General features: G+C 45.4%; 1 protein-coding gene across 2 annotated transcripts in view; it reads right to left on the bottom strand.

Moving 5' to 3' along the window:
• Positions 1–259: 259 nt before the first annotated feature.
• kif6 (kinesin family member 6) overlaps positions 260–20,626 on the bottom strand; it is a 482,085-nt gene continuing 461,718 nt past the window's right edge. For both annotated transcript variants that reach the window (XM_052153424.1, XM_052153425.1), the window contains one exon: positions 260–952. In XM_052153424.1, coding sequence (XP_052009384.1) covers positions 939–952 — 14 coding nt within the window. In that variant the 3' untranslated portion in view covers positions 260–938. The remainder of the gene's footprint in view (positions 953–20,626) is intronic.

The raw sequence follows: 20,626 nt of genomic DNA, 5'->3' as shown, positions 1-20,626 counted from the left end.
TAGGCTAGTTTCAGTGTTTCCACTAGTCTATTTGAGAGCAAATAGCCAATCAGTGTGCAGGTGATATTTACACTTAGTGCAAATAGTGTAAATAAAAACTAGTGTAAATAATAAACTATATAGTAATCTCATAATAACTAGTATTGTTTACTGTAAATTATAATATGCTAATTATATATTATATAGAGTATTGAGGTGGGGTCCGCATATTGCTATAAGACTTTGAAAGAAAACAAAGACAGCAAATGGGCTGTGGGTATATTATTTATCCATGTCCAACTGCTGCTTCCATATGCAATTGACTGTTCAGCACATTATTGCTCAAACACATATATTCAGAGTCAGGCAAAAAAGACCATCATAGGCCAAAATGAAAATATCTTTATGCAAAAGAAAGGGAAATAAAGAAGCCAGACAGCTTTATAGTGGAACAAAGACATAAAATAATAAAATGATGGAAATTTGTGATATTGCTTTATAGCAAGACTTTTATATAGAGCAGACATTAAATTAAAATGCCAGAAACAAAGACAAACAAAGAAAAGGATTTAATCTCTTTGTAACTAAGACTATATTGGCAGGGTAACAGATATCTGATCAGGTTAACACTTTACAATAGCTTCTAAAAACATTTGCTCATGTGAGATGAGTGCCTTCACCAATGATTTATGTTTGTTATGCAAATGTATCACCCGTCCATCCAGCCTTTCATTTCCAGCATGTTCTCTACTAAAAGATAAAAGGTCGTTAACCAGCCAATTTTTAAATGGAGAGGTTTAACAAAGTGATTCTTTTAATTTTGTCATACACACATCTCCCTCTGAGCCTGAAGGTTTTTTTTGTGGCATACTGTATGTTTAGGTGTCATAAATATTTCCTTTAGAGATCAGCATGGCCCAAAGTTGCATTGCTTGTCCTCCTCTAGGCATTAAGTGTTCTTATTTTGCCACTCCTGAAAAACACAAAAAGCAGACATTACAATAAGCTTTTTTTATTATTATTTTTGTGTGTGCGTAATATGAGGTAAACAAGCACAATTATGATACCAATGTTGTAATATTTTACTGCTGATCTTGACCATCCGTTTAGGAGATTTCAGTCTTTCCCAATTCATGTAGATAGTATCAGCACTTCTGTGCTGCTTGTTTACATAGAAACTAGCTGCCCAGACTGCCAGGGAGCACTCCTAAGATGGCCGCCGAGTGAAGTGACTTACTAAAAAGACTTTGGAGGCACCCAGCTACAACTCTGTAGGCTGTTCAAAAATGTGCCACAGAGTGCAACTTGAATAGTTTTCCATTAAATTCAACCTACATTTTTTATCAAAGGACATATATTATTTTCTCTAGCCATCACTGGATGATAAACGTCTCGGTTACTGATGACACGTTGTGTTGCTGAGTTGACACTAGGGGTCGCTCCTGCGGAGCACGGCCATCTCTGATTGTGAGAAAAGGCCAATGAGAAATGGCGTGTGAAATTTGCATGCCACTCCCCCGGACATACAGGTATAAAAGGAGTGATGCTGCAAATACACATCAGGTATCGCACTGAGGAGCCGAGCCAAAGACCCGGCGCTTTCAGCGGATGGTTCAGTATTGTGGCTAGCGGGAACACAACGTCTCGTTCCCTCCATCAGGGAATGGCGGTTACGTCACTAACCGAGACGTTCCCCATCTGTCACTCAGTCAACGTTGTGTTGCTGAGTTGACACTAGGGGTCCCATGGAAAACGCCACAGAGCTAAACCGAGTTACGCAGACAAGCGGTGCGAGACGGGCAAACCTCTATGTGCCTCATAGCCAGCGCAGCAAGCCGTCGCATAACTACCCCCAACACACTAGAAGGCATGAAGCGGTCCCCTGCACCTAGGGTGAACAGCTAACTGCTCAGAAGTATAAGGACTGGCTGGCCCAGCCGGGGCCTTCTCTCTATTTTTCTCCCCTGTAAAAGGAACGAAATCATTCAGCTGGGGTCCAAATATACATGGACCAAGCTGGGGGGTGTCCCTCCAAAGAGGAGGACACCGGCCCCGAGAAGGGGGGAGGTTAGGTGGAATACACACACGGTCTTACCGGCTAGCAGCGGAAGCACATCGTGTGGAACGGCGTCGTGGTAGACCCTACCCAAAGGTGGGGAGGGGTTACTACAAACACGGCGACCCAGGGCAGAGGGCCATCTGTCCAAGGAAGACGTGGTTTGCCGGTAGGGAAACCATTTTGCGGGATATACATCACACAGGGTTGCTGAAGGGGGCAACCAGCACATGTGGAGCACTTACCTCAGTACGGGGGCCTAGTGACGCCCGTACCGGGGCACCAGCGAGCCTCTCCGAAGACTCGACGGCCGCTAGGCTAGGGAGGATATACGTCCAGGGTTCACATTCCTGCAAACTCAACTGAGAAAAAGAGCGCACGTCTTCACCTCAAGGGAGGGGAAAGGCGCTATGCACAAGCAATACACCCAGCCAGCTGACCCAATCTTACCTGTTTGTGTCACCTGATAACACACGGGACGAAACTGGTTCAACCCTGAGGTTATAGAACCTCGCAAAGGTGTTAGGTGTTGCCCAACCCGCGGCTCTACATATTTCTGCTAGAGAGGCGCCATGGGACAACGCCCATGAAGCCGCAACACCCCTGGTAGAATGGGCTCGTAGGCCAGCAGGGGGTGGCACGTGCTGGGCGTGGTATGCCATCGTGATGGCATCGACGACCCAGTGGGCGATCCTCTGTTTGGAGACAGCGCTTCCCTTCCGCTGTCCGCCAAAGCAAACAAAGAGCTGCTCGGAGCTTCTAAAGCTCTACGTGCGGTCCAAGTAGATGCGAAGAGCACGCACCGGACACAGCAACATAAAGGTTGGGTCTGCCTCCTCCAGGGGCAGCACTTGCAGGTTCACCACTTGATCCCTAAAGGGGGCCATGGTAACCTTGGGCACATAGCCCGGTCGGGGTCTCAGGATGACATGAGAGTAAGCCGGACCAAACTCTAGGCACAGTTCGCTAACAGAGAACGCCTGCAGGTCTCCTACCCTCTTGATGTAGGTGAGCGCTGTCAGGAGGGCGGTCTTCAGAGAGAGCGCCTTTAGCTCTGCTGACTCAAGTGGCTCGAAGGGAGCTCCCCGAATGCCCCGAAGGACCACGGAGAGGTCCCACGAGGGAACGAGGAGGTTAAACCTGGGGAGGTTTAACCTCCTCGCGCCTCTCAGGAACCTGATGATCAAATCGTGCTTCCCTCCAACCTTTCCTGCAGAAAGGAAAGCACTGATCCAACTGCGCATCTCTGGGGGTCTTCACCACGGGAAGAACACCACTGAGCAAACAGACGCCACTTCGTCGTAAAGACGCCTCGTTGAGGGGGCTCTCGCCTGAGTGATCGTGTCCACCGCGCGTGGTAGGCCACCTAAGTCTACCGCGTCCCGTCCAAGGGCCAGACATGGAGATTCCAGAGGTCTGGTCGTGGGTGCCAGATGGTTCACTGACCTTGAGAAAGAAGGTCCTTCCTCAGGGGAATTCGCCAGGGGGGCCTCGGTCAGAAAGTACCAAAGTGGGCAATGGGAGTATTACGGGGAAGCAAACAGGTCTACCTGCGCTTGGGCGAATCGACTCCAGATCAGCTGAACCACCTGGGGGTGGAGCCTCCACTCTCCCCTGGATGTAACCTGCTGCGACTGCGCGTCCGCTGTGCTGTTGAGGTAACCTGGGATGTGAGTGGCCCGCAGCGACTTGAGTCGGTGCTGACTCCAAAGGAGGAGACGGCAGGCAAGTTGTAACAAGCGGCGAGAGCGTAGACCGCCTTGGCGGTTGATATATGCCGCTGCGGCTGTGTTGTCCATCCGGAGGAACACGTGCTTGCCCCGGATCAACGGCAAAAGCCTCCTCAGGTCAAGTAGTACTGCCAGCAACTCGAGGCAGTTGATGTGCCAATGCAGTCGCGGGCCTGTCCAAGGGCCGGCGACTGAGTGCCTGCTGCACATGGTGCCCCAGCCCCATTGGGAGGCATCTGTCGTGACCACGACGTGCCTGGAGACCCGGCCTCTTCAGCATCAGACATGACAAACCCGCTATCCGATGCCGCGATCGAGATCTCATCATCGTCAGGCGCTCCGAAAGGGATCGCGGGTCTGCTATGAAGCGAACCGGCAACCGCGCCCCAGCGTTCGGTTGGAGCATACGAGCGTGTCGGGGAGTGGGAGGTTTGTGGGGTTGTACCCGGCGGAGAGGCTCCCACTGAGGTCCCCATATCGCCCCCAGCACTAGCGGACACCGCCTCATACCCGTAGGTAGAAGGACCGAGTCGCTCTTACGAGTGCGAGGCGCGACCGCAACGTAGCCATGGGCATGCTCTTGCAGTGAGAACATGAACCATCCACGAACACTGATTCTGCGTGGGTAGCACCCAGACACAAGAGGCAGTGATCGTGGCCATCAGACGGGGAGAGAGAACGACCGCAACCAGGAAACACACACAAACGGAAAGACATCTTGAAAAAGACACTTCACCGTTTGTGCCACTCTTTTAGAGAAATATACTCTTTTAATGGTTTTTTATATATATATATATATATATAATTTGAACAAAAACCCAAACAAGAAGGTGAATGGGTAGACAAGGGTTCAAACCCCCTCAGAGAACGAGATATGAGAAGGGAAATGGAGGATATAAGGAGATGCTTGATGGAGTTAGGAACACAGCTTGACACTCATCCATCAACTCCTCAAAGGAACACTGCGCTAAAACCCCATCAATGACTTGTATCCCATCCCATTAACACCAAAGTTTACTTTGTAGGTTGGTGAACAGGGGAGCCCAAGTTGCTTCGCAAAACAGTCACTCCTAATACGCCACACCTTCCTTTTCTGAGCTTTTTGGGCGACCTTGTCCATAAAACACCCAACACATATATACGTCAGTAGTAGCAGTGGGGTGCATCAGCTGAATCGAAATAATGGGTTCTAACACATTCGCAGAGGTGGATGGAGCAAAGCAACGTAAGCATGCAAGTTAGGTCATCTATCACAAAACGGGCCTGGATTGACATTATCTTTCAAGGGATGATGCTAGTACACCCTGTTTAATTATGTCCCATAAATACGAAACCACTGTTAATTGGTCGGGACCTACTGACTGACTGGCTCCTCTCATTGACTGCCATCACGGACACATGGGCTCAGGTTGACACACCGAGACCACTTGGTCCAGAAAAACGTTTGCCAGCCTCAGGTGGTCAAGTCGTCATCATCCAGAATTCCAGCAGAGACTCCAAGAACAATTACAGTGTCTGGGTAAAACCCTCCAGGCTACTATAGTCACTGTAAATTTGTACTCCGCTCTTTTCAATAAAACTTTGCACTCTTTAGGGACTGTAGAAGACATAACTTATGCGTGTATCATTAGAGATCTAAAGCAGGACTTCGTCAGGGAAATTAGCTCCTCAGTCAACAGTCTGAGTGGTGGAAGGATTCCAGCTTACCTGGTCTCCCTAGACCTTGTTGTACAAATCCTTAGATCTGCTACTACCTCCGTTGTGCAACCTTCACAGATACACCAGGCATAGAGTCTTGGCAGTGAAATTCATGCAAATCCTCAGAACCTCAAAATAGGATTTATTCTCAATCTAACCATCATAAAAAGGCAGAATATATACCAACTAAAGTCTGTATTGAATGATGGTTTTCAGAGAGGTAACACACGTTCACCTCAAAACACCACCAATACTTGCCTACCATAATAAGGACCCCTCGCTCTACTTTATTCCAAACCTAAGTATGTCTGTCAAAAATTAGGGAACATCCTCCTGTGTCCTCTGTTACAGAAGAACATGGATCTAGCGGCTGTCCGTATCCTGCTTCTCAAGCAAGGGGACCATCCATTTGAGGATCACGCCCATGTGTTCTTAGAATTAGTGAATTTAGTGCACTATCCAGACCGCTCTCTGGTGGTTTTCTTCCAGACCATTAATCTGATTGAGTTGAAAATCAGCATGCAGTGTCATGAATGTCTATGAGGATATCTAAAAAAAACATGGCCTCCATCGGCCAGTGAAGTTTGGCACCTATTAGACAAAGTTAATGGATGCCGATCGGCACAAAACTAGGTGGGTTTGTTTGACCCCTAGCCCTGTGACAAATTTGAAAGAAATCGGACACAGAGTGGTGCTAACGAATTTTAAGTCTCAGTAATCACGCTGACTTTAACACATAGACACAATATGCATATCTTATCTTAGATCTCCACATTCTGAACAACTTTGCCTCAACTAGCACTGCTGTCAATCAAATTGTTCATTAAATATTCACAATTATGTAAAAAACATACTTTTGCAAACTAGTCCTAGGTTTTTAGCTCAAACTCAATAAAACTAATGCAGAACAATTCTCTGGACTCTCTACATCAATAGTTATCAAAACAATTGGGAACTTTACATTTGGATAGCTATAACAGGGTCATTTAAAAAATGGGCGTGGCACAATATACACAAAAGCCTATAAATCCTAAATGAAAAGTCAAAACTTCAGGAAAGTAGGTGAGCACATGCAACATGTCATTCTAAAGAAGCATACAAACTTTTATGGAGATTGGACAATAGGTGGCACTATAACTGTTAAGAAGCTTTAAAAACCATACATTTCCATAGTAAATTACCTGCATTTGCTGTTAATTGTCTTTTCCATCTATGATCTAGTTCATGCTTGCTAAATAAAACGAATTCCATTTTACATGTTTGTAAAGGCCTTACAACTAAAAAATGCTAATAACTCCGCAACAGTATGATCAATGAAGTTAAAATTGGTATGCGTCTTATAAAGGCCAAAGGCTAACATATCCTACAATATCAGTTGGACACATGCCTGCAAAAAGATATCGAAATAATTTTGATCTATTAAATCGTCTAAAAGATACAATCCGATATATTTGACTCATGTGGCCCATTATGACTAATAGTCCTGTATCTTGTTGGCACAAATGCCAAACTTCACAAAACTGTGTAAATATGGAAAACAGGACATTCTGAGGAATCATAAAAATGAAATTTACATTGATTTATGATGAACGAGGGATAACAGCAAATTTTAAATAATCAGCCATTTATGACTTATGAAAGCTTAATACTATTTTTGTCCACCAGAGAGAGCCACAGGATAAGAAATCCTTTCAATTCTATAGCTTTAATGAGTATATGAATGCATATAAAATTATTTGAATAAAGTTTTTATACTGACAATTTCTTCTGAAATTTTAGGAGTCCAAGCACCGAAGGTATTTGTTCCTATTTTCATCTTATTATTCGTATTTTTATAAAAAAAAAATATTCTGCCATAAAAGTGTCTGGGCATCAGAGACCTTAAGTCGCAGAGATTCCAAACTTGGCAGGATGGTTCCAAATCCCCCCCACTACTCAGGCGAACAGACACATCCTTCAGAGACTAGTTGGCACTATTGTGAACAAAACAAAAAAGATCAAATTTTGGGCCATAAATCTTGAACCGTAAGGGCTAAAAACAAATTCCTTGTTTCCTCTGATTCGTTGTGTCATGCCACAGAGTTTAACCCCCTGCCAGAAGTTTTCTCCACCCCTTCGCTTTCCTGCTATTTTTGATTGTTTGAAAAAAAATCTCATCCTTGGCCGTTTGCCTGATCGGAACCAAACCAGTGCAGAATGATTCGTAGTGGGCATGTCCAATTTACTAAAACTGTTATGTTTTGAACAGATTGAGATATTATCACCAAATTTGGTAAATGTATGTATGGGCTCATGGTGAGTTCACACAAAAAACGTTGCACACCTTTGCCTCTTGGTGGTGCAATAATAAAAATAAAAAAACCGTTGGTCTGAACGACTTCAAATTTTGCATGCACTGTCTTTGTCCAAGGTGCCATCAAGGTCTATGAGCATGTAGGGTAAAATTAGGCCAATCGGAACTAAACTTGGTAAACCTATTTATCTCTTGACCCAAGAGGTTTGTGCAAAATTGGATAGAAACTGGCCACCGGGAGGTGCTATGGTGTTTTACATGCAGGTTATTTGTTGTATACCCCTATTTTTCACAAAGAAACTGTTTATTCATTCCATACTGTAGATCTCCTCATTCTAAACAATTTTTGCCTCAAGTACCATTGAAATAAAACAATTATTCAATACTTCAGATTATTTAAAAAAACTACATTCTCAAACTAGTTGTAGGCCATTAGCCCAATCAGAACCAAACCATTGAAGAAAGATTCAGCAGAGTCCCAATGTAAAAAGTTATCAAAGGAATGTTTTACTTTTCATCATCAAACGGTATGCCAAAACGTAGTGGGTGTGGCCACATTTATAACAATGGATATAACTTTTGAACAGATTGAGATATTATCACCAAATTGGATATATTTATGTATGGTGTCATTCTGAGTATATACTCAAAAAGTGGAAAAATCTGTTTCTTGTTGGCCCTATAATATATATATATATATTTTTTATATATATATATATATATATATATTTCTAACTACTAAATGTCCTGTATATTTTGAGTGAAAAATTCAAACTTAACAAAATGTAATACACAGTGACAAGATAACATTCTGAGAAAACATGCCAAATGTATCCATGCTACTGTATGCACCCCCCTATCCCCCTATTATGCAAAATAAGAACAAAAAAGTAGGCTATATATGGGAAAAATAGAGAGTCAAGGGTTTTAGACATACGATTTTTCATCATACAAAACATTTTCAATCAAATTTTTACGTTTAGCTTGTCAGCACCAACTTGTTTGATGGTCTGTATGTGTGAATTTGCAATAGAAACAACACGCTCTTACATACAAGTTTATCAATAGTGGTCACCATGTTTGCAATCTGTAGGACTGCTGGTGCACATTAAAGTTACATTTGGTACCTTTTCATCTCAATGTGGGCTCATTGCACTACCATTTTTGACCAAATATTTCCATTGGGATGTTCGAGAGGGCAGCAGTTTCTCTGCCCCACATGCTCGTATCTTGATCATACCAACTGTAACAGAGAGGCTAATCCTAGTTTACTGTACTGTTTCTAACATGTTGTCTGCATTCATTTGACTATTTTCTCTGTTTAGGATTGTTGCAGTGTTGTATAGTTGCTTTATTATTTGTACAATTGTTATTATATGAGTAAAATAATTTGAACAATCAACATTTCATTATGTTCTCCTTAATCTGATTTATGTTGCCTTTTTACATTTACACTTTTACATTCAAACTATGGTGCCTACATTTTTTAATGGAGTATCTCAGTACATTTACATAAATAATTATATCACCCCAATCTGACTTCACAAACCCACTGTTTGCAGAACAAACGTGTATGGTTTTATTCGATTTCATATATTTCATGTGTCTTAAACATGAAGGTTTAAAGGTACATGGACACTCACACATAAATGGCTTGCAGATGTTTCCTATTTACTTCTGTTGAAGCTAACGAAGATATATGATGAGGCCCCCTCTTAGTAAAGTGTTTTTACATAGTGTGAAAATTGCTCACAGGATGTAACTGAAGCCTTCTGGTTTAATGATAAAGAAGATCGGTTGGGGCCCCAAAGATCTTTTTCTGCTCAAAACATGATAGAAACAGGATATGGGTTATTTTAGCCATGCCTTGTGAGACCTATGTAAGCGGGTGCAAACTCAAGACATGTTAGTTGCTCTGCAGATTGACTCGGCTTTGTTTGTTACTAATAATAAAGTCTAATTTTCTGGCATCAAAACCTAAGAATTTGAGAGTGATTCTTGACAGAACGAGAGAAACCACAACAAATGGCAACCCAGATGGGACGGAACAGGGCAGGAGTGACCACAGCAGCACGTTGACTGGCCAAGCAACACAATAAACGGTGGCCACCGAAAAAGGTAAGCAATTTGCTTATGAATTTTGTGTTGCTTGCCAGTTTACTTGTGGTGGTGGAACACTCTAAAAGCTCTTCCAATTTTAAATAAGGAAAATTAAAAATAAATAAAGGCTTTTTATTCCAGAAGAAATAATTGCATGCAATGATCAATTTTCTAAATGTTAAGTGGGCCTTGAAGTATAACATTAAAATATTCCTCATTGGTTGAGGAAGTAAAAATATCCCTCATTGGTTGAGGAAGTAAAAATATCCCTCATAGGTTGAGGAATTAAAAATATTCCTCATAGGTTGAGGAATTAAAAATATTCCTCATAAAAATATTTTATATGTTGAATGGATGTTGGGATGTCTCGTGACACTTTGGAAAGGAATTTCCTTGGTTAACAGAAATCTTGGCTTTGTTGGTTGTTTGACAAATTTACAAAGTTGCAACATTTGTAATCCAGATAGAAAAACTCAGTCTTTAATACAAAACTAACAAAGAGAATATATACAAATTATAGCAAAGAAAATCTATTTAGACCTATTTTCAAGCTTCCATCAATATATGAGGCAAAAGAGTAATACAGTATAAATTAACAAGAGGGAAAAATAATACAAACTGTAAGACAACATGACTGTAAAAATGTGCATGGAAGGTAAAAATTAACTTTGGTGAAGCTTGGTGTAAGATAAGCTAAAGTGAGAAAAAGCAATTGTTGACTGGTCAAAACTCCTAATTAGAATGAAGCAAAGACAAGTATTTAACTTCATACAAAATCAATATAGTACTTGAATTTCATTTGGGAAATTACATTATCTGAGAAAAAACTTTGACTCCAGTGTTTTGCAATAAACTAAATTCAACTAAATAATTGGATTTTAAACAAAGGTTGTATTAAAGATAAGTGTTGTCATAATACATAAGGTATAATTATGGCAGCCACTCCTGTGGACATATTAGGATTAAAATATCCATTGTGTAAAGAACTTATAGATAAACTCTCAAACAAATGGCAAAAAAGAACCAAAGATTTGATGACAAAATGGCCAAAGGAAGGGACATTTGATGTATCCTTGTGTGAGGAAATGGAAACATTGATAAAAAAACTACAAAACTAAAGATAAGAGTAACAAAAAAAAAAAAGAGAGAAGCAAAAAGAGAAAGGGAGAGAGAAGTGCTAGCATTGTTCAAAACAGAAGGAGAAAATTATCTGAAGACAGGCTAGGAAAATATTGAAGGATGCCGAAAAAGAGATAAGTAAAAAAGGAGACGAGGTACTTGTCAAACCACCGCCATATGTGCCCTCAGAAGGTCAGTTCCCAATGCTCAAGGGAACTGTAGAGGTTCTAGGAGAAATGCAGATGGAGGGACATGTGGAGTTAGAAAAAGAAAGCCAAACAAGACTGGGAGTCAGACCGAAGGAAAAAAGAGAGTTCAGAAGAAGTGAGAAAAGCTTGCCATTAGACTGTTATGAACCAGTACAGCAGCTTTAGAGAAAATAAAATTGAAATATGATAAAGATACTCTATGTGAACAAGAACCATTAGGGCAAGTGAGAACAGAAGAAGAGGAGGAGGTTGAAGCAGAAGTGCAAGTAATAGAAGCACAAATACATAAAAGAATGAAAGAAACTAATAAATTAATACGAGACACAGACAAATTGATGAGAAATTTAAGTAGACTATTAGATAGTAGGGATATAGAAAGTGAAGAGGAGACATCATTTGATGGAGGAAGGTGGGTACAGGGGAGAGAACGAGGAAGGCTTAGACGGCTGATTTTAATTAAAGGTACACAGGGACATTATGTGCCTTGGGCTACACAGGACCTTGAGGGGCTGGTCACTCGACTCTCTAACATCCATGAGGGGGCTGGGAAGTGGATTAGAGTGTTTAAAGAACAAACAATGGGCAAACTGTTATCTGTGGGGGACATTAAAGCACTCCTGGCAAAAATTGTAGGAGGAGCAGATATGGAGAAAATCCTTCAAGCATCTGGTTTGGAGAGAGCTGTGGACTCTTATTACATGGATGGAACAGTTTTTGATGCATACCGTCCAGCAGTGTGGCAGGCAATGCGTGCTGACTATCCAACCAGAGTGGACCCTAAAGCATTAAAAGGGGAACAGCTGGGGGAAACCCAATCACATATGTTCAGAAACAACTAAACAAATGGAAGCAAGAGACTGAAGGGAATCCAGAAGGAGACTCATTACTGGCTAAATTGTTTAGAAATGCTGTGATAAATGCTATGCCAGAAGCTGTAAAGAGCAAGCTGGAAGACGTGGTCGGCTTAACCTCCAAAACACACAAGGAATTTTGTGACCATGTGACTCATGCAGTAGAGCATTTCAGAAAAAATGAACAAAAGCTAAAAACCAAGAGAAAGAGCTGCAGAAAAAACTAACTCAGTTACAGCTTGAAGAACTGACACATAAGCATAAGAAAAAGATTCAAGCTACAGTAAAAAAAGAAGAATCAGAACAAATGACAATAATGGCTCCTGTAAATGCTCCAAAACCAAACATGCAGCTGAATCCACTTACAGCAACCCCTACAAATACACACCAGGTCCCTGCGCCCATCATCAATGTTTATGCTCAACAACCAGATATGATGGGATGGAAAAGAAAACCATCACAAGGGGAACAGAGAGGAAGAGGCAAACTTAAAAGATTTCCTCCAAGAGTGTGCTGGGGATGTGGACAGAGTGGACATAACAAAGATGAATGCCCCCTAAATCCATGGCAACCACCACCTGGTGATGGAGGGGGGAGAGGCAGCAACCCTTTCGAGATCCATCTCAAGGTCCAGTAAACCCTTGGGGAGGTCCAAATCAAGGCTATTAGGGATGCCCAGAGAATCCTACAGGGGAGAGTCAGCTTCCAATTTTAACAACCAATGCTGATCAAGAACCTATGCTACAGGTTAAAATAGAGGGAAAAGCCATACCCATGCTAGTAGACACAGGAGCAGTTTACACGTGTGTAAATTCAAATTATGCCTCACATCTCCCCTTGTCTGGAAAATTTGCAAAGACAATAGGATTCTCGGGACAAATGCAACTAATTCCAATGACTGCTCCAGTTTGTCTACAAACTAAAAACAAAACTGCAACCATACCTATCCTGGTATCAAATCGAACGTTACGAACGTAACCTCTGTTCCCCGATGGAGGGAACTAGACGTTGTGTCGGAGAAGCGACACTAGGGGTCTCTCTTGAGCACCGAATATACCTCTGATCTATGAAAAAAATGCCAATGAGAAGTTGGCAGCTAGTATTTGCATACCCCGCCCCCGGACATACGGGGGACAAAGGCGAGGCAAATACTAGAGTTCATTCAGGATTTTTCTGAGGAACCGGAAAAACAGCGGCTCGGCGATGTGGCCGGGAAGGACACAACGTCTTGTTCCCTCCATCGGGGAACGGAGGTTACATTCGTAACCTAGATGTTCCCCTTTTGTCGCTCTCTCCACATTGTGTCGGAGAAGCGACACTAGGGGTCCAATTTAAATCACGCCACGCGCTGAGCCGTGTACGTGGTCTGACACAGGAGCGGGAGGTGTTTTTTTACGTGCCAGATGACCAGCTGTATCAGACTACACGTACCCTTCCCCAATGCCCCACAAAAGTCGTCGGAATCCTTTTGGTTACCCTGAGAGGGGAACAAGGTGACGCTTGCCAACCTGGGAACGGGCCAAGCCTGGCTGGGCCTCTTTTCTCTCTATGTTTCTCGCATAGAGCAATAGGGAACTTACACGCACTGAGGGAAGGGGGTCTTACCCAATTTCCTATTCTTTCAGGGGGAAAAGACCCTGCGGAGACCACCCCTACCCAGCTGGGGAGGTAAGGTGGTGAATACATCACATGTGTTTTAGGCGACACGTGGAAGTGGCACGGTGGTAGATCCAGCCTCAGCGAGGGGGGAGTTGCTACACACGGCGACCGGTGGGCAGCCGTAACATACCCAAGGAAAACGCGGGTCCGCTCGTAAAGGGACCGTATCATGGAAAATACACACAGGGGGAGTCCGCGTAGGAGTCCTCACCCTGTGGAGCACCTATTCCAGTACAGGGTAGATTTCAGTACCCGCAGTGGATTGGGTCCGCAAGTTCCTCCGCCGAACTGCGGACCCATGAGGGCTAGGGAGGAATCGACCAGGGATTTGAGTTCAGTGGAATCTCCTGGGAAAAAAGATGCACAGTTTTACCTCAAGCGAGGGAAAGGGCACTATATGCAAGCAATTCACCCCGCCAGCCCATCAGCGTGTTACAGAGTTCTACTGGCTCGGACCTGAGAAAACACGGGATGAAACTAACTCAACCCTGAGATTGTAGTATCTCGTAAGGTGTTGGGTGTTGCCCAACCCGCTGCTCTACAAATGTCTGCCAGGGAGGTACCCCTGGCCAGTGCCCACGAGGACGCAACACTCCTTGTCAAGTGAGCTCGGACCTGCAAGGGGGGGGGGGGGACGGCCTGAGTGTGATAAGCCAATGAAATGGCATCTACTACCAAGTGGGAAAGCCTCTGTTTGGAGACAGCGTTTCCTTTCCGATGTCCCCCAAAGCATACAAAGAGCTGCTCAGAGTGTCTAAAGCTCTGCGTGCAGTCCAAATAGGTACGCAAAGCACGTACCGGACACAGCAACGACGGGGATGGGTCTGCCTCCTCCCGGGGCAACGCTTACAGGTTCACTACCTGGTCTCTAAAGGGAGTGGTAGGAACCTTGGGCACGTAGCCCAGTTGCGGTCTTAGGATCACATGAGTGTCTGCAGGACCGAAAGCAGGAGTGTCACTGACAGAGAACGCTTGCATGTCATCTGATGGAGGCGAGCGCTATCAGCAGGGCAGTCTTAAGAGAGAGGGCCCTGAGTCCAACTTCCTCAGGGGAATTCACCAGAGAGGGGCTGTCGCAAGGAGTACGAGGTCCGAGAACCAGGCCCGGGTGGGCCAGTATGGAGCCACTAGTGTGACTTGCTGCTCGTCCTCCCTGACCTTGCACAGCACCTGTGCAAGAAGGCTCACTGGGGGAAATGCATACTTACGCAGCCCCGTGGGCCAGCTGTGTGCCAGCGCGTCTGCTCTGAGGGGAGCCTCTGTTTGGCCATACCAGAGCGGGCACTGGGAGGTCTCTCAGGAGGCAAGCAGGTCTACCTGGGCCTTGCCAAATCGTTCCCAAATCAGCTGGACAGACTGGGGGTTAAGCCTCCACTCTCCACTGGGCAAGCGTTGTCGTGACAGCGCGTCCGCTACCACATTGAGTTTGCCAGGGATGTGAGTGGCACGCAGCTGGCTCCAAAGGAGGAGACGATGGGCGAGTCGTGACATGTGGCGGGAGCATACGCCGCCATGGCGATTTATGTACGCTACCGCAGTGGTGCTGTCTGACCTGATTAGGACATGTTTGTCTTGAATTAACAGTAGAAACTGTCACAGGGCAAAGAAAACAGTCAACAACTCTAGGCAATTGATATGCCAGGGCAGCGGGCCCCTCTCCAAAGGCCTGCAGCTGCGTGCCCATTGCAAACGGCGCCCCAACTGGATTTGGAGGCATCGGTAGTGACCAGGACGCGTCGGGACACCTACTGCAGGGGTACTCCTGCCTGCCCGTAGAAAGCAGAGGTCTGTCCAGGGTTTGAGTGTTTGGCGGCATGCAGGGGTGATTATCACACAGTGCGTGCCGTTGCGCCATGCTCGTCTCGGGACTCAAGTCTGAAGCCAGTGCTGAAGCGGTCTCATATGCATCAACCCCAGCGGCATGACTGCGGCGGAGGATGCTATATGCCCCAGGAGCCTCTGGAAGACTTTTAGAGGGACCGTTGTGCCTGGCTTGAAATTTGCGAGGCATTTCAGCACTGACTGTGCACGCTCGTTGGTAAGACATGCAGACATTGAGACTGAGTCTAACTCAGTGCTCTGGACCGGAGTGAGCTTGCTCTTTTCTCAGTTGACCTGAAGCCCCAAGCGGCTGAGGTGTTTAAGCACCTGGTCTCTTTGAGCGCATAGTAACTCTCGGGAGTGGGCCAGTATGAGGCAGTCATCGAGGTAGTTGAGTATGTGGATGCTAGCTTCTCGGAGCGGGGCAAGGGCTGCCTCTGCGACTTTCGTGAAGATGCGAGGGGATAGAGACATGCCGAAGCGGAGGACTTTGTACTGAAACGCCTGGCCGTCGAACGCGAACCGTAGGAAGGGTTGGTGTTATGGCAGAATTGAGACGTGGAAGTACGCGTCCTTCAGGTCTACCGCTGCGAACCAATCTAGGTTAAGATACACTTTTGCGTGAGCATTTTGAACAGGAGTTTGAGCAGTGCTCGGTTGAAAAACTCGCAAGTCTAAGATTGGTCGTAAGCCGCCACCTTTCTTGGGTACAACGAAGTAAGGGCTGTAGAGATCCTTCACCATTCCGGTTGGGGGTATCACGTCTTTGGTGGGTTTGGCGTCTACTGCGGAAACGGACGCCCGCGAAGGGGGGGGTGGGGCCTGGCAAACTGAATTGCGTAACTGAGTCGAATGGTCCGGTACAGCCAGCGTGAGGGGTTGGGCAGTCTGGCTGCCCAAAGCCACGCCTCCAAACTCCGTGCTGGGGGTACCAAGGGGACGAGTATTTTGGACGTACCCGGCAGGGGCTTCGCAGCGGGGCGAAGCAGGTAGTGTGGCGTCGGGAGGCACGGGTGCATCCCGAGGCTTTGGTGCTGAGAACAAACTCAAAGCTTACCTTGCTCCATGCCCGGCAGGGGGCGGGTTCATGACTGGAGGAGGAGGTCCGGTTGCAGGCGTCCTCTAGACTCATCAGAACTGGCCAGCCGGGGGACAGTCGTGGGGCTGAAGGCGGACTGTGGCCGCGTCCAGCATGCCGGGACTGTTGAGGCCTGGCGGCAGAGTGCTGTGAGAACGGCATTTGTGGGCCAGGTGACCCAGAGACAAAAAAGGAAATAGCTCTATTATTGAGAATGTGAGTACCGCAGCCCCTGTTAGGAAATGAAATGAATTCAAGAAAAGATTCTCCTCCCGGCCCCCCACCGGGGGATGGAGTGGTCTTACCAGCTCCGGAGCTAACGTCTCGGTCTCTGGGTCGGTCATCTCAGGAGCACCTGAGAGTCTTCCGGGTCCTCGAAGGGGTCCGTGAGATGAGGGGGTGTCCATCTCCTGCGGGGAGCTCGACGCCAGGGCTGAGAGCTGGGTCCATGCTTGTTGAGGCGGAGCACCACTTTTCTTTCTTTCTTGAAATCCGCAGGAGGACGCCCTCGGCGAGCAGACAGGGCATGGAGTCGCCATGTGGTGTCGCCGAATGGATGGAGCTGGGAGACGGGAGCATTTGAGAAAGCGTGCTTTGTCTACCTCCTCTACTGCGACCAGGTCCAGTCCATGTGTTGCGTTTTTTTTTTGTGGACTACCCAAGTGCAAATTTTGGAGTGACTTGGCCCGGTGGACTTGCAGGAGGGGGCCATGGTGTGCAGGGGGGAGTGGTCTGGGACCACTCTACCGCCGAGGGTAGTGAGAGCGGAGGAGCGAGGAAGCTTGGCTTGCTCAGCTCGTCATGCACATCCGGGAAGAAAGGAATCGGGAGGGGGTGCGTGGCTGTGAGCGGCGCACATGCCCGTGGAACCAATCAAATAGCCGTGAGGGGGAGGGGGACGGGATTTTCCGGTCCAACCTCGAGGTCGCGGTACCCGGGGAAGCATATCGGACCTCTGTGCATCAGGCTCAGACTGGGCGCACAGACCCGAAGGTGGCGGCGCAGACGAGCCATCAACATCAGACGCCGCTGTAACGCTCTCCGATGCAGCGGTGATTATCTCAAGGGACCGGAAGGCTGGCCGCGAAGCGGGCCACACTCATCCGGTGCTTAGATGGGAGCAAGGCATGGCTGAAGTGGAAAGCCTACAACCGCAATGCTGTTATGGCTATGTTCTCGCACTGAGAACATAACCCATTGGAGAGAAATCGCTCATCCCGAGCTCGGACAGAAGCCAGCAAGCGTGCCGGGGAGGCGGGTGGTTCGCGGGGATTTACCCGGCGAACACAGCCCGTCATTGTCCCCAAATCGCCTCCATCGCCTGTGGCGCCTGCCTCAATCCCGTGAGAAGGAGGCGAGGCGCGGGGGGCGGCTGAAGTGGCTTTCTCTCATGACAAAAGAAAGCCTATGACCGCAATGCTGTTATGGCTATGTTCTCGCTCTGAGAACATAGACCATTCATAAAAACGCTGCCTGCATGTAATCGCAGCCCAGGTACGCCAGGCAGCTTTTATGACCGTCGGAGGTGGGGAGAAATCAACCGCATCCAGAAACTACACAGAGGCGGAAACACGTCTTTAAAAAGACGCGTCCTGAAAAGGACGTTCAACGCCGCTGTGTATTGCTCTTTTAGAGAAAATCACTCTTTTAAACAACTCTTTTAGAGTTTGGGTTTCTGCACTGTCGAAGCGCCCAGGGGCAATTGCACTGCCGTGCAAGAAGGAGAAATTGCTGCTGTATTGCGCCATCAATCCAACAGCATGCAGAGCGTCAGAGGAATACTGAAACTGGTGTGATCTCACGCGAACAGCATGCACAACCATCGGCTCCGAAGAAAATTTCTGAATGAACTCTAGTATTTGCCTCGCCTTTGTACCCGTATGTCCGGGGGCGGGGTATGCAAATACTAGCTGCCAACTTCTCATTGGCCTTTTTTCATAGATCAGAGGTATATTTGGTGCTCAAGAGAGACCCCTAGTGTCGCTTCTCCGACACAACGTGGAGAGAGCGACAGAAGGGGAACTCCTGTTAATTTGTTAGGAAGAGATGCATTGTGTAAATTGGAACTTCAAACTTGGTGTTTTCCAGAGGGAGTGTATATAGATTTACAGGGAATAAAAACTCAAATGATGATTTCTGAACCAAGAGCAAATGTGTACTGGATAGGACAAATAGAAAATGACGTGAGACAAATAATAAATAAATGGGGAAAATTTATTGAAGCACAGATTTCTGAAGCACAGTTGCCAAAATCAGAATTTCACTGTACAATGATATATGATCCTGAAAGAGATGCAGAAGTAGAAAAGAAATGGCAGGAAGGAACTAAAAGACAAAAAATAAAACTTACCTCACAATACATCATAATAGGTAAACAGAGAGCAGCTTTAAGTATAACTGAGAGTGAATTTGTAAAACATTGGTTCAATGTAGTAGATTCGGCTCCACATGTATCCTTATATGTAGGGGAAAATTGGGATGCAAAATATTTGGGGCCAATGATGAAAAAAGCTAAACAGAGCCAATGGGAAACAACAGTAAATCCATTGATTTTCCATTCTGCTGACAAAACATACATACAAATTGTGTGTGGGACTTCATTGATGGGTACTCCTCAGGAAGTAGTCATCAATAAAAAAATACAAATGCAGATGATACCAACAAACAGATTGATAGAGATCATTGATGCTGAACTACTTAAAGAAGTGGAGCGTCAGGTACCAAATGAGTTATGGTCTCAGCATGACACAGATGTAGGACTGGTAAATTCAACCAGTCCAATAAGAATACAATTTAAACCAGGTGCACGTCTGCCAAGAAAATCGCAGTACCCTTTGCGGCCTGAGGCTGAAACAGGCATAAAAGACACTATAGATGGTCTAGTAAAAGCAGGAGTATTAGTGGAAACAAACAGTTACTGTAATACTTCAATTTTTCCAGTGATCAAAGCAAACAAATCTAAGTGGCGCCTGGTCCATGACTTACGAGCAATAAATGATATAGTAGAGGATTGGCCAGCTGATGTTCCAAACCCTCACACACTGCTGACGAATGTCCCTCCTGATGCCAAATACTTTACCGTGATTGATTTATGTCCTGCCTTTTTCAGTGTTCCAGTGGCAAGGGAAAGTAGGTACTTGTTTGCATTCACATATGCTGATAAACAGTATACCTACACCAAAATACCACAAGGATTTAAACACTCACCACATATATTCAATCAAGTTCTCAAAGCTGATTTAGAAGACCTAAAGATAGACAGTACTCTGCTGCAGTATGTAGATGATTTAATGATCTGCTCCACATCATTGGAACCGTGTCATAGAGATTCTATTAAAGTACTTACTAGGTTAGCTCAAGGAGGACACAAGGCATCCAAAACAAAACTACAGTATTGCCAGCCACAAGTGGAATACTTAGGACGATTAATCTCATATGGCATGAAAGCTATAGCCCCAAATCATTTAGAAGGCATAAGTAAAACACCATTGCCTCAAACAGTAGGGCAGATGATGACTTTCCTAGAAATGACAGGATTCAGTTCTGATTGGATAGAGGAATATGCAGTAAAAACAGCTCCACTAAAAGAAATCATGAAACAAGTAGGATTGCAAAATGTAAATACTCCGTTAAAATGGAATTCAGATGCTATGATATCGTTTGAATCTATAAAGAAAGAACTACAACAGGCACCTGCCCTCTGTAATCCTGACTACACTATACCGTTTCACCTGTATGTGGCAAACAGAACTGATGGCTTTGTATCAGCTGTATTGATGCAAGAAATATGTAGTGGCAGGAAAAAACAACCCATAGCTTACTATAGCACCAAATTGGACAATGTAGCACAAGGTTACCCACCATGTTACCAACAAGGCCTTGCAGCAGTATATTACGCATATGAAAAAGCATCTACATTAACCATGGGATACCCAGTAACCATTCATACACATCACAAAATTGTGGAGCTAATAGAACAAGGAAAATTTGTTCTGACTCAAGCCCGCATTCTAGCAAATTCATCACTATTTAC

Source organism: Xyrauchen texanus, chromosome 22 (genome assembly GCF_025860055.1).
Source record: "Xyrauchen texanus isolate HMW12.3.18 chromosome 22, RBS_HiC_50CHRs, whole genome shotgun sequence".
NCBI lineage: Eukaryota > Metazoa > Chordata > Actinopteri > Cypriniformes > Catostomidae > Xyrauchen > Xyrauchen texanus.
The sequence above is the reverse complement of the archived record's forward strand: the minus strand, read 5'-3'. Positions and strand labels throughout refer to the sequence as shown.